General features: G+C 38.2%; 1 protein-coding gene across 2 annotated transcripts in view; it reads right to left on the bottom strand.

Annotated features, from left to right (window-relative positions):
* Positions 1–878: 878 nt before the first annotated feature.
* BCAT1 (branched chain amino acid transaminase 1) overlaps positions 879–15,575 on the bottom strand; it is a gene marked incomplete at its 5' end in the record, with an annotated part of 103,937 nt that continues 89,240 nt past the window's right edge. For both annotated transcript variants that reach the window (XM_080810702.1, XM_080810703.1), the window contains 4 exons: positions 879–1,679; positions 9,343–9,417; positions 11,537–11,677; positions 14,370–14,455. In XM_080810702.1, coding sequence (XP_080666828.1) covers positions 1,638–1,679; positions 9,343–9,417; positions 11,537–11,677; positions 14,370–14,455 — 344 coding nt within the window. In that variant the 3' untranslated portion in view covers positions 879–1,637. The remainder of the gene's footprint in view (positions 1,680–9,342; positions 9,418–11,536; positions 11,678–14,369; positions 14,456–15,575) is intronic.

Here is a 15,575-nt window from a genome sequence, read left to right as displayed (position 1 = left end):
TAGCCAAGGCAAGTGCATACCCTTAGAATTTGGTGAACATGTGTAGAGGACAGTTGAAGTACTTGAGGTCTGAAAAGAACAGACTCCTCCAAGATTTCAGATCACCAATTAAAAGCCCCCCAAAAGATATTTTTACTATTCCTTTTTATCTTATACTTTCCTAATTTTCATTTTACCATTCCTATCTAAAAGGACCCAGTGGCCAAAAGTCTTGGAAAAGAATCAAAGCCCCATTTGCTATGTGCCGCTAAATGCCTTAAGGAAATTTTTCTAACGCATCAAACTTTTAGAATGTTTTTTTTTTTCCTTCCTCTGAAAAGAGAATGAAATATGATCAGCAAGATGAAAGTTATTAGAACTGAGGGAAACCAAAATATAATGTCTGAGAGTTGACCTTCCAAGGGTAAATGTTTTCTAGCAAGATCTGACTTTCCCCTAGATAAACCAGGATTCAATTCTAACTCACAACTCCTAAATGAGGAAAATAACATCTAGAATTGCTCTCCCTACACCCTAATCATGTGATCATCCAATCCCCATTCAAAAGAAATGAACACCTAAAAGAGCAAAGTATACCTCTTTGCTTTCTACCGAAAAGCTAGAGATGAGGATTTATTTTGTACTTAACACCTAACAAATGTCATTTCCATTTGGTTGATATGATAGCATGACCTCGCTGGAGCTGTTATTTCAATTTCAAGACAGTTTTCAAATACGAAATAAGCCCTCCAACAAGCTATGCCTTTGAGTATCTCTAATGACTTAGTAGTCCCTGGAAAATAAAGAAAATATGAGGTACGTGTGCACAATGTCAGAATCAACCATGAATTCTAATAAAGAGGTTTCATAATATAGAAACAAAGGTGGTACACTTCTATAGAAGCTAAATGTTATTCATTATTTAATGAGTATCTATTATGTGCCAGGCAGGGGACCACAAAGATCTCTCAGACACAAGACCCTCGGTCTTGTATTGGAGCCTGACAAACAGCCAATTACAACACACTGCAGAAAGGGCAATGGTGGAAATGTGCACAGGTCTTGACGCTGCACAAGGAGAACTTGGAGCAGACTGTGACAACGTCAGGAAGAAGGGGAGAGATTTACCTTGAGATGGACATGGCGGGGGGCCTGCAAAAAAAATGTAAAGGGCAGAGAACCAGTTTTTCGAAGTCTTAATTATAAAAACAAAACAAAACAAAACAAAACCGAACCATTTTCTGAAGATGAAGATACATCATAGGAAATGTTACCCATGAAAAATTTACTCACATCAGTTTTCAAACACAAACTCATATGGTTGAGGAAAATGTAACTTAAGCTAAGGAATAAACAAATACCTGTGTATCTGAGTAAAGTATTAAGGGAGGCACTACGATTATTGAGGAAAATTCTATGCTATATGGCTTACATGATCATCTTTCCAAGAGAAGGTAGTAAGCTTCTGCTACCAAGTTTACAAAATAGCTCTTGATTGCAATTCGTCTTCTCTAGCATGAGGAAACAATCACCCAGGTAACACTGACAATACAAACTACACTATGCACAACTAAAAACAGGTAACTAAAGAAATCTGTCGTAATTCAGCTGCAACAGTCTGTCTCAACAGCACACAGATGATATCCTGTATTTTCCATTCAGGACACTATGATTGTCCAGTTGCTCTCTTCTCTTCCATACTATAACAAAAAAGCAAGAAAACATGTTTAAGTGCAAAAGCTAACAGTGCAGAAATCGCTTATAAACTCATTAATACCACCAACATTGTACAACAGGTATGCTCCTGTTTTGAACATTAAAAGCATATTCACATTAAAAACAGGATTAGAGAGAAAGCATCAAATATGTGGAAAGAATCACAAATTTTTAAATTATGGTTAAACTCAGAACTTATAGCTGGTATAGGTCTTGAAGTAATGTCTTTTTATTACCATTCCATATTTAGCTTCTGCTGTCCAAATAAAGTCACTGAGTTAAATTTAATTACTGTCCTCTTTACTCTGAAGAAGTGATGCTCCAAGTGTATCCCCCAGACCAGGACCATCAGCATCACCAGGAAACTTGTTTCAAATGCAAATTCTCAAACCCAAGCTCAGACTTCACTGACTCAGAAAAGTCTGGGGGTGGGTCCCAGCAACCAGGCTTCAGCCAACACTTCCAGGTGATTCTGACGCTAAGGTTGAGAGTCACTGCTCTAAAAGCCCCTTTCTCAAGAGTGTTTTGTGTTCATGGAGAAAAATATTATTTGGACAAGCCCTGTGGCTCTGAACAGCAGCTCTGTTCTCTAAATTAAAGTTGTTTGTGTTATGTTAGCATCCCAATTTTTCTGATTCCTTCAAAAGTTATGGAACTACATCACAATCAGAATTTGATTATTTGCATTAGCAAGTGATTCGCTTTCACAAACCTGAATTTTTATATACTTAAAACTGAATTAAAATGAAGATATTCCAGATGTCAGAAGTAGAAAGCTAGTTTTGATTCATTTGTTCTTTCCTTCATTCATTCATTTCAATATCTCTGTGTGTAAATGAGCTCTCACCCTTTGAGCAAGTACTGCCTGGAAAGGCAATGGTACCAAGAGCCTTACAGACTTAATACTAAATTTATGCTCATGGCAACTGCAGAGAGTAGATGCCACTATCAATCTCATTTTATGGATAAGAAAACTGTATTAGGGAGATTAAAAAACCTACTCAGGCAATTAGTAAATGGTAGAGCCCGGACTCTAGCCAAAGGTCTCTCTCACACCAAATTATGTCTTCTTGGCTACTCTCTGGAATTCACGCCCCGTGTTCACACAGCCACATGTGTGGAGACAGACTTGGAGCATCTCTCCCCTACCACCCAGAGTAGCGTGCCATTATGTCTGCCACCACGTGCTTGCCTAAGTCACTCACATGATGTCCCCTTTTCACATGAACTGGCCCTTCAGTCCTAATATAACTTCAGTTGAAATTCCTACAAAACATTCGAAGTTCTGAATTCGGAAGAACTTTAATGACCCTCTAAAATGTAGGGGATTCGGGGCACCTGGCTCAGTCTGTAGAGCATGTGATTCTTGATCTTGGGGTCTTAAGCCTCATGTTGGTTGTAGAGATCACTCAGAAGTGAAACTTTAAAAAAAAAAATAAATAAAATGCAGGGGATGAGTCAAATAAGCAGGGCTCTGGATTTTTACTTCAGAACAATTCCACTTTGATTGGCTTTGTATATTGGGATTCCGGGAAAGATTTCTTTTGTAGAAAATTCTGCTGCTTAAAAATCAAGTGTGGGGGTGCCTGGGTGGTTCAGTCAGTTAAGTGTCTGACTCTTGATTTTGGCCCAGGTCACAGTCTCAGGGTTGTGGGACTGAGCCCTGCATCGCTCTGTGCTCAGTGCATGAGTCTGTGTGTCCCTCTCCCTCTGCTCGTCCCCCACTCACACGTCCCTCTCTCTCTCCCTCTCTCACAAATAAATAAATGAAGTCTTAAAAAAAATCAAGTGTGAAGAGCAATGAACTTTTTAAGCCAAACTTCTCATTAAATATAAGGACATTAAAATGGCTCTAGAAAACTCTAATTTTAAATCATAAACCCAGGGCTCTTGCCTCTGTTTGATGCTATTTCTTCTATGTTACACACTCTATGTGCTATGTTCCTCTTGAAGACCTTTAGAGACCTCAAAGAGCAGAATCTGTCAAATTGGTAAAAATCCTGGAAGCCAAGAATGGGTCTACTTACAACCTTCTGGTTTACAGATAAAGAAGAATGAAGGAAGCCCAATGACTCTAAGTGACTTGCTGAATCCCTATGAGAAAGAGTTGCTTAAAGAGTGTGGCTTCCCATGATGAACTGCTGATTCATGATGAATGCTGGATAAAACATTCCCAAATTCTGCTTGTTGATAAATGGTGCCAACATGATTTAAGCTAGGATCAAAATATGTTTTATTTCTCGTACTTGGATTCCCATTAATACATTAGACACTTATGCTGTTAATAACAATTGAGTGTCATCATATTGACACTTTAGCAGATCTATATTACCGTGATTCATGCCCACCATAATTTCATCTTGAATCTCATCAGTTAAAGTAAACTTGCTTCCAATTAGTTGTTTTAGTTTTATAAACAGTCAAAAATCAATTTCGATTACAATGAGTCATAGGTCATATCACTCTAAGAACCTACATAATCATATTAAGATTTACACCCCACCTCCTGTAATTTATGCTTTTATGTAAAATTACAGCATTCTGAGATGCAACCAAAAGAGGTGATAATACAGGTCATTTATAATACCTACACCTAGGCAGTTAGCAATCAAACTTTTCATTTGGATGATAAATAATTCAATTTAATTTTTCAAGGCAAAATAAGTCAAAAGCAGAGGAGACAAAATTTTAGTAGAAATAGAAATTATCTTCTTTTCTCAGAAGTAGGTGTCCAGAGGAGGGGAAAGAGAGCATATGCAAGGCTGTCCTTATTGCATCGTTGGGGTGATTATAAAGCCACAGTACAGGCCCACACCTTGAGCATTTGGCAGGTCTACTCTAAGTCACACTGACTTGACTTTGTTCACTGGAATCCAAGATGAAGTTAAAGCAACACGGTGAATCAGACTGGGCCTGTGGGGTGACACTCTGAGCCTAACTATGTGATGTGCAGAAATTTCACCTTTCCGAATTCCAGGAAGAACACTACACCCAAACACGACTAACAACACGTTCGTTACTTCCCATTCAACGTACATATGGCAAATAATGGTACATGGCCTTTGCTAAAATGCCTTTTACCTTCAGCAGAAAGTTCTGAGCAACTTGAAAGGGCGATCTATGTGTCATCCATTGACTCTCTGCGATGCCAATAAAAATATAATGGGGGCTACCCCCCAGGTAGCATTTTGCTATTCTTGTTCTAAATCCTGTTCCGTGGCCTGCAAAGCTCTGTAATCCTGGAACATGGAGAAGCGTGTATTTGGGAACAAGGAGGGGCTGGGAAGCTGGTCAAGGGATGAGTCATCAAGGCAATCTGGCTCTGTTCGCTTAGTATGCATACAAAGAGGAGGACAACTCAGGACATCAGCAAGGGCAAGTGATGGGGATGGAACTAAAAACTATCACGCTGTTCCACTGAAAACAAGAAAAATGCAAGACCACTAATAGTCAATTATTCCACAAAGCTGTAGCCGCTAGTGGAGAAAACAGATTTTTGAAAGAAGGTCCATCTGGTGGCTCCAATCAATACAGAGCCTGCTCCTATCTCACTGGGCTTTCCTCTTCCTGACCTACTTAGGACTTCACCTCTCAAGTCTTTGCAATCACTACTCCCCACCTTCTAAACCCTCGAGAGCAGCACTGGTAGTTAAGCGAACACACCGTCCTGATACCTAAGACCCAGCGTCCAGCTTTTGTCTGATCCTGATAGCAGTCTCGGTATGTGTATTTCACTTAAAAAAAAAAATCTAAAATCAGGGCCTCTGAAAGTTCTCTTGAAAAAATAATTTGACGTCGATGGAGACCTTCCTCCCACCTCTCCTCAGAATGTGTTAACATACAAGAGCAACACGTTTCTGTTCTTCAGTATTTGTCTGGTATATCTCTCACTTGTTCATTCCTTTATTCATTGATGCCAGAAGCATCCCTGAGTCCGTACGTTAGCCCAGGCCCTGCACTGAATATCGGGGTTACGAGAAGGAAATAAAACAGTGCTTACGTTGAAACAACCTGGAACAAAGACAAGTGTGTGACTAGTTAAATATAATTTAAAGGCCGTATGTGATCATTCCAGGTGCTATGGAAGCTGGAGGAAGAAGTAACATTTGAATGGATGAATAGGTGTTTGTACTGGGGCAGAGGGATGTTGTTCAAAAGAGATTTTAAAGGTTCCTCAAGGAGATGTGTCTTGAAGGACAACCAATAACTTCTCAAGCGGACAGACTGTAGAAGGTAGAGGAAGGTGGGAAGAAGCAGCAGAGAGCAGAGCATATTGGAGAACAGAGAAGACCCCAAATGTCAGGCACATAGGTGAATACGATGGTGAGAAATCAGATTAGCCAAGAGGCATGGGAGAGAAAAGAAATACTGGCAATATGGCTCATGTTCTCCAAGTTTAAGTCTGGTTAAGTAACACGAGACAAACCATGAGAGACTGTGAACACTGAGAAACAAACTGAGGGTTTTGGGGTGGGGGGTTGGGTGAGCTTGGTGGTAGGTATTAAGGAGAGAATGTATTGCATGGAGCACTGGGTGTGGTGCATAAACAATGAATCTTGGAACACTGAAAAAAATAAAAAATTAAAAAATATATAGCTCTCAAGATTAAAAAAATAAGTAACACAAAAGTGTTTTTGTTTGTTGCTTAAAAAGAGAAAAAAAGAGACTGTCATTTGAAATGCTCCTCTCACAAGAGGTATTTGTAGGGCAATCTAAAACCCATGGAATTATATGGAAAATTAGCCAAATGCAATGAATGCTTAACCTCAGAGGTTCTTACTCATATACAGAAATACACAAGTTAAATGAAAAGCAAATCTGTGGTTAAGAGGAATTTCCCCCCCTAGGTCACAGTGGCAAGAATCTTGAGGGTTTTTTGGTTGTTGTTTCTCTCCTCTTCTTCAATTTACCAGAGCACTTTGTAGGAAATGTCCACGTTTCCATGGAATGTCAAAGAGATCAAAAGTAAAACATGATGAAATTCTATGCTTTTCTCCTCAATAATCACTTAAGTTATTTTTCTTGGCGAGAAACAGATACCCGTAGCTTCGTTGACAGCACCAATTTGCCATCTTCTAAGAGGATACTTTGGAAACTTTAGGTCCCATGCCCACAAGCATAAAATAATCGAAAAAGGATGTGGTCTTAGGTTCTGAAGGGATGGTCCTTTGTTACTTAACAATTTGGAGGAGAGTTGGTCCTTCTGGTTTGTGGTTTAATTCAGAATCATTGTATTACTTCATGTATCTTGTGACTATCCCTTTCTTTCCTTGTTCCTAAGGAGCTCTGAGTGTATCATTAATTTTCAGTGTTATTACCATTATACTTTACTACCTAGGGTAAAAAGAGAAATTATTAATTTCATCTTTAAAATTTTATTTATTTATTCGACAGAGAGACAGTGAGAGAGGGAACATAAGCCAGGGGAGAGGGAGTGAGAGAGGTAGAAGCAGGCTTCCCGCTGATCTAGGAGCCTGACTCGGGGCTCGATCTCAGGACCCCGGGATCATGACCTGAGCCGAAGGCAGATGCTTAATGACTGAGCCACCCAGGTGCCCCTATTAATTTCTTCTTAGCCACAGGTATTATAGAGAATATATACAGGTAAGAGGAAAATGTTGTTTCTTCTCATTCTCTGCTTCATATATATCTTTTATTTTTAAACATATTCATGTGGTCTCCCATTTAAGCTGAATATTTATTTTGTCTTTCTATAGCTTAGACATCTCTAATTTTTTTTTATCCCTTTTATCACTATTACATCACCTGCACCTACAACAGTCTCTTGCATAATGTTTGCTCCACACATATATTTACTGAATGAATTAGAACATTCATTTCAGTCCTAATCTTACTTTAAAAATCCTCTGAGAACTTTTGTAATGGCTTGTCATCTTGCCCCCAAAATACGTCTTTGGGCTCCTGGCTTCCTAATACTGTAGGATATGGATGCATATATTTTGTCACGATCTCACTGGGGATGACACACACTTCCGCTTTTGCCTGCCTTAGCCAAAGCTTCATGATTATGTCCATCAAACACCTCTACTTAGATCTTTCTTCCAATTCAAGTTTAATACAGCTTGTATTTTCCCCTCATCCTAGTCAACTTCCTTTCCTTTTCTTCTAATCCTTTAAACCAAATCAAATGAAGTAACTTTTTGTATCCCATATCATCTCTAAGAGGTGACTCTGAAATCTCTTGTTTTGTGTATTAACTTCAGTAGAATGAAACATTGTCTTACATACAACTCGTTCCAGAAAATTTTCCAAAGTGATCTTTTCTTATCACCATAACGACACTACCTCCCCTCTTAAAAATCTTTCAACTTCTGTTGGGGATAAAGGCTTCCGTAGTCTAGCCAACTATAAACTTTTTTGTTCTATTTATGTTTTTTATTTGACGAAAACACTAATAGCTTACTACTTTCATCAAATTTACTCAGATAACTGTAAAAAAAAGATAACTAAAACATCCAAGTATTTTTGATTAAATTTGTACTTAATGCCTTCCAAATTATCTCTATATACAAGAGTAAAAAACAACTCAGTAAATTATATGTCTCCTAACATTAAGAAATTCCTTTATTTCATTTATGGAAGATTCCTTTTAATAGCCTTCGCAGAAGAGGGGAAGAGCGATAGTTCATTAATTCAAAAACCACAATCATTCTTACCTTTTAATATTATTAATTTTGCATAAATGTTGCTGAGTAAGTCTTCCAAAAATACCATTTTTATCACTATCCTAGGACCTCACTCTGGAGAGGTCTGCTGCTTTGCCAACCAACTTTTTTGCTGAAGCCCTGGCACTGTTGACTGTCACCCAAATTATCAAACTTTATTTCACATTTCAGTATAAATCTCAGCTTCCCCTGGCTATGTTCAGTGAGTGGCAGTGATGATATCTGGGCTCAAGAGAAACCTTCAACATCTTGTAAGGTGTTTGCAAATTATAGAAAAGTCTCTTTTATATGACCCAGCATTCACTACCTGGTACTTGATATGACTACCTAGAAATAGGCTTAACTGTCTGATGAGACACTACTGTAAACTGTTGCTCAGAAAAACATAAACAGAACAAGGTTAACAGTATTAAAAATACACACACACACACACACACACACACACACACATACACACACACTCTTTGACCCAACAGCTAAAATCTCAGGAACTTATCCTAAGGAAATGATCAAAGACTGCACTGTTCATAACAGTTAAAAATTGTCAACAGCATAAATGTTCAATAATAATACCTCTTTAAAAGTTGTGGTGCATCCATATAGTGGAATTCAATTACATTTTATACAAGGAATTGAGAAATTCATTGATATGAAAAAGCAAATGATTTACTAGGTGAAAAAAAAAGCAGGTGACAAAATCATGTATGACCCTATTTTGTTAGGAAAATTAACTAAAAGTATATAAACAAAATATTGAAAGTTGAGACATCGAAAATTAACTATGGTTATATTTCAGCGTTGGAAGCACAGGCGATTGTTTTCTTCTGTGCTTTAATTCTACAAATTTAATTTGTTAACCCCAAATGGCAGTGCTTACTACTCTCTTCTCCCCATTGATACATGATTTGGCTTTAAGCTCTGGTTGAAATAAGATGGCATTTTAAGAGAAAGAAGCTCTTACCTGAATATCTGTCAATTTGTCCAAGATCCGACTTGCAAGCTTTGGGCCATTCTCCATAGTTGGGATGTGTATGGTCTACGAAAGAAAACCACATGTGGTATAACTTGAGGATATCCATGTGGACGGTGCCAGTAAGTAAGACACTCAGCAATTCTACTGTATCCAGTATCCACTGAGATAAGTAATGGCACCATGATAACGTGACTAGCTCCTTATGCCAAAGACTCTTTTTTATTCTGAATTAGAATAAAAACAAACTAGCCAAATGACAGGTTGTTTCTTGTCTACCAATGATTTTAGGGCACAACTGGTTTATATGCCAGTCTTTAGGCTGATGTGAGGAACCAAAGAGAAACTAGGGGAACCGAAAATAGTGGGGGAGACATAAAGAATCCTACCGCTTTCAGGATTCTGAGAACCTGTAGGATGAATGATTGGCCTCCTCACCTAACCCTTCTGGCAGGGGATGAGAACTCAAAAATATTTTGCCACAAATTAAAGCAAATCATTGCAGGAACATAAATTGAAGCAAGTCTATGCCTTCACAAAAGGGGCAACTAAACCTATGTCTGTTCAAGGTCAGACCTCCAAGGGCCACAACCTCCACAATGCTGGACAGCACGGTTACATTGGGTGCTGAGAGATTTCATGCTCTTAATTTATATTTGAGTCATGCCCATTCCTACCCTCACTGGCTTACAGGCTTTTTATAGTCTGATTTTAACACACAGAGCCCATGCTGTCACTTTTCTTCTTACACTCTTTGGGATAACAGGATAATTAGATGTACCTGTTAGCTCTGAATGCCCTTGGACACAAACCTATTAAAAATGCATTGAACTTTATCAACTTCTTATTTCTAGAGGTGAAATAATTGGACTTAAAAAGAAATCTGACTTAATGACAACTTTAGTTTATTAAAAAAGCAGGCCAATGATGCCTGTACCCAGATACTACCATAATAAAATGCGAAACAGTAGCTTTATAATCAGTGTAAGTATTGATACATAATAATTCAATTCTTCTCCATTGAAATGATTAATCTACAGATGGAATCATGTCGAAAGCCATTCCTCACAATCAAGTTTGAAAATTCCGAGCAATGAAACAGCCACCATTAAAATCAGAAAAGAAAATCATTTTTCTTTTAAGGAAAAATAATTATGCTAAATTTAAAAGCCAAATTTATTTTTATTTATTAATTTATTTTTAATATGATTAATTTAAACCAATTCACATTTAAGAATAATACCCACATGCATTTAAATTATAAGACGATGATGTTAAATATCAGAGCTCGGGGTGCCTGGGTGGCTCAGTCGGTTAAGTGTCTGCCTTCAACTCCTGCCATGATCCTGGAGTCCTGTGACTGAGCGCCACATCGGGCTCCCTGCTCAGCAGGTAGTCTGCTTCTACCTCTGCCCCTCACCCTGCTTGTGTTCTCTCTCTCTCTCTCTCACCCTTTCTCTCTCTCAAATAAATAAAATCTTTTAAAAATTTAAAAAAAATATTGGAGCTTTGTCATAAAGGGGAAGCAAAAAAACCTCCCCAAACCCCCAAAACCACACCCCCCACACCCCCCCCGCCAAGAATGGAAATACCACATACTAAATCAGACTAAATTTATTGGGAGGAGAAAATTTCTTCCAACCAAACGAATGAATTCCTTTTGGAGGATTTTATCATGTGTGCCAACTTTGCCAAATGAAAATTTTTCATAAAATGGTCTGAGTAGTAATGACAACAGCAACAATAATAATAAATGTAGGAGTTGATCATTCAAATGAATTTCCCATAGCTATTTGCCATTACTACTCCAGTAGTTTGGGAGTCCTTTTAGAAGCCAGAAATTGAAACCTAACTGTCTGTAGAACTTTTTTTAGTGAGCTATTACAAAGAAATAAGAGTGGAAACTTACTGGCACATCTCCAATCCCTACACTGACATAAGGCAGATGTGATACTTGTCCGAGGACAAAGCTGACTCCCCTCAAGACTGGAGCACACGCAAGATCACTGGAAAGATGAGAGTAAGTAATTTGGTAATATAGGTTTCTTGGGACAAACTGCCAAGTCATATTAAAAAAAAAAAATCCTTTGCATCTTGGGTCCAACTAGCATTTCATTTACACATTTAAAGGATTAAATTATAAGCAAATGCTTGGAAATGACAGGAGGTGAAGAAATAGTCTTACCTCACCCTTGTACAGTATATCAGAAACTGGGCAAACAACGCAGGCTGTGCCAGAGCCAAACATCTCCCTCACCCGGTTCCCCTCCAGGGCTGTTGTCAAGTCATCCATGGTGAGGTACCTCTCCGACACCTTAAATTCACCCTGTTTGGAATATAAAGAATAAAAATATTAATATTTTCAAGGAAAAGGTATGCAAAAAAAAAAAAAAAAAAAGAATCCTAGCGGTACTTACCTTCCTACATTATATTCTGACTAAACTCAAATGTGAGACTCGTCCTCTGAGGGAAAGCTGAGGGGAGCACCACCACCGTGTAAACACATGGAGGTGTTGAGCTACCTACTTGAAGTCACGGCATTTCTAAATGAGATGATCAGAGAGTATAAAATAAGATGATCACTATAAAATACATGGTATATTCTAATACAGGCCAGGTTTCTTAGCCTTTTATTTGTTGTCAAGCCTGAAGTCTCACAAGATAAGGCACCCCCAATGCTAATTAGGGTGCGCTCTACCTTAAGATTGTCTTGAACCCTATTTATCATAAAAGAATGTATCATATAATATTAATAATTACAGCTACCATTTATTGAGAACCCATTGTGTGCCAAGTCTTCTCATTTTTAAGGGGGGTACTATCATCCCCATTTCATGGATGAGGAAACTTAGGTTCAAGGAGAGGCTAGATGACATCCCTAAATCCACACAGTTACTTAAATGGCAGAAACTGAACTTGAACTCAGGTCCAATCTGGCTGGCTCCAAATTTCCTCCTCTCTCTACTGGGTCTTTCATGGAGTAAAAACATAGACTGAGTTTCACTATCTGAAATATTTCATTACTTTAAAACGTAGAAAGTATATTTGGACTTTGAGAAATTACACTGTATATTTCCTTTCTTCCTAAATTCACCGATTCAGTTGACTTTATAGCAGAAATCCTCTTCCTGTCTTTAGTATCTCCGTAGGTCAGATTTCATCACTGAATTATTGGTATAACCTCATCAGCTTTTGCCAAATCATTTGAACTTTTATTTGTTTGAAGATAGGAAATGAAAAAAAAACCCTGATGTTTTTAAGCTATCTGCTTAAATGATCTGTTTAATACTCATTCTTCAATCTGTTTCATTCTCATTCTTTTATGTTAATGGTTAAAGTTCAAAGCCTATCTCATCTTATTTAAAAAAAAATTCTCTGTTGCTTTCTTTTTTAATAAGATGAGAATATTTTTTTAAAACTTACAGATCCACGATAAAAATGAAAATCACAGCCCTTGGCAAGATTTAAAACATTAGAAGAAGAAGGTATCATGCTGTAAGTATGATTTGAAAGGGTAGGAAAATATGTCTGCAATAGAAATATGGCTTTTTGCAAGTTTCAATTTATCTCAGTCTGCAATTGCAATTATGTCGTTCAAAGGTAAATAAATAAATAAATAAATAAATTCCAGAAAATCAGCCAAGTTAACTGAAAACAAGATGAGCTCTGTGTTCTGGAAAAGCAAAAAAAAAAAATCTCTTGTAAATAAACAGAATTGTTTTTACTCTGCTCACCCTTACTTATCTTTGGACAATTTCCCCTGTCTGGCAAGTAATGGTAACCCCCCACATGCCTCTTGGCATTTATGTCTCACTGTTTTCAAATAGCTTTTAAAATAAATTACAGCTGAGGAGTCAAGGAAAAACTTCCTCCATAATGACCTATTTTTCAAGCTAGCAAATCATTAGTGTGGGAAAGCATTTCCACTTGCAGCTTGTCATCAAACCTTCTGTACGTGGTTGATTTTTTTTTCTTTAATAAAACAAAAATTACTGAGCTTCGAAAATACATCTTTCCAACTGCAAACATATTTAGGACAGGGCAAGCTGCTTGAAATTACACCAACAGTTTGCAAATGTCATGCCCAATGTGCCAGCCAGCATGTGGCAGTTGGGTCTTGTCTACTTCAGAGTTTTGTAGAATTATTTATAGCACATTTCCTTTACTTCCAAAGCCTTTTCCAGAGAAACTATGCTAGTCCTCTCCTAGATAATACGTGCGTTTCTAAACATTTGTGCTATTAATACTGTTTGACCACAGTGCGCTCAAAGTCTTTTCATGTCCCTTGGAGACCACTGTAACACATGGGTCAAAAGTTCCATCCAAGAATCTTTGCCAGATAACCAACTCTTCCAACATTCATCTTGAGTATGTTATAAATGTCATTTCAATACCAAATGGCTTAACGTGCTTGCCTGTGTCACATGGATGAGAAGCTCTACTGAAAACAACTACATTTGCTTGAGTGTTTTGACTTTAAAATAAGCATGTATGTGAATTGGGGAGGACAGGGGGCAGGAAGGAGGGAGAAAAAAGGCAGCCAAACTAATAATGTGATGTTAGTAAACATTTATATGTCAGTAAAGTTCTTTAATTTCTCTGACTAGCATGGTTACATTGGAATAAATAGAGGAAGGGAAGAACTAGAAATCACTGCCGACTAGAAACAACACACTCAGATTTGAGAAGTTCAGGACGGGCAAAATGGTAGCACATGAAGTATAAACCAGGTGAGCTGGTAGGAGACACCTGGCAAAGAGTGTGAGATTAGTACTAGAAGACTTCCTCACTAGGATAACTCGCCAAACTGCTTTCTCTCCGCCCTTCCTACAAACAATACTTATTTAGCGGTGTTGCCAAGACAGTCCATCTGGAAGAGTTATTTCCGCTCAAGTTCAGATTTAAAGATTAGATAACACTGGATGGAATGACAGAATATTATTTCGACACGAAGCTGGGCTTATTTCAATTGATTTTTGTTTCATGCTTATAAAGTTGTTCCTGTCAAAGGCACCCACCCACTTGTGTGCCAGGTCCAGAATGCTCTGCCTCGTCACTCCTGGAAGAATGATGCCATCTAGTGGAGGAGTTGCCAGTTCTTCTTCTGTCAATTAGAAATTGGAATATTTTCAAACTTGAACGACATTAGCCATGCCTTATATTAACAGCCATTTAAAAAAACTGTTTCTCTCAACTTTGCTGATAATAAACATGAAGATGATGTGACTGGCCTGCATTACCTAACTTTCCAAATCAATTCACACTCCAGGTAAATCTTTATTAAAAAAAAAAAAAAAGGAGGAGGAGGAAGAAAAAGGAAGTAAAGCCACTCATTGAATCATCTTCAATGTCTCCTTGCCTAGTAAAAACTGAGAAGATGTTCCACTACCAAACAGTAAGAGGAACCTTCTGAAGTCAAAATTTACCTCCGTGGATTAACGCTGGTTAGTGATTAGGATCGTGTAGCTAGATCGGATACAGGAACACTGATCATTACCAAACCATCTGAGACTCCTGTGGAGGACAGGAAGTACGTATGCCTCTTCAGGTTGGTCACCGTTTCTACACTGCCCTTTAGAGATATCCCTATCTATAATGATTTTCAAACCTGGAGGGGTATCCACATCAAAGAAGGAGAGATACTGACTTCACACCTCTAAGACTCAAATGTTAACAGGCTCAGGGGAGGCTCAAGCATGGATGTGGCTAACAAAGAAAAAGAGAGAAGAAAACAAGAAATCCAAAAGATCAAAACATAAGTCCAAGGGTGATTCATGGAGAACCAAGGCTGAGGCACTGTTGTACTCTGAGAAGGATCACATGCATTACTAACCAACACGGGGGCCGGTATGATGATCTGTCTACGAGAATCAGCAGGATCCGACAACCGCACAAGCTCTCCTTACAGGAAAAGTCTGGTACTCAACTTCCCCTTCTCCTCCCCACATCTGGCACCCAGGAGTCTAATCTAGGGGGGAAATTTAAGCCTTAAATCACCACTCTATAAAGATGTTGAACCTTGTAACAGATGTGTTGCTTATCATTTACTTGCAGAGCAATGAACAGCGTATGCTTGAAAGGATCGCCAGGTAGCAAGAACTGTAGAAATACAGTGGTATCCGTAAGCTCCCCCCAGCCATTTTAAGCAGCTAAAAAGGACTTCAGAAATCACCTCTTGCAATCCTTACTTTCCAGAAAAAGACAGAGGCTCTCTAAACATGACT

This window comes from Martes martes (assembly GCF_963455335.1).
Source record: "Martes martes genome assembly, chromosome: 8".
Classification (NCBI taxonomy): domain Eukaryota; kingdom Metazoa; phylum Chordata; class Mammalia; order Carnivora; family Mustelidae; genus Martes; species Martes martes.
The sequence above is the reverse complement of the archived record's forward strand: the minus strand, read 5'-3'. Positions and strand labels throughout refer to the sequence as shown.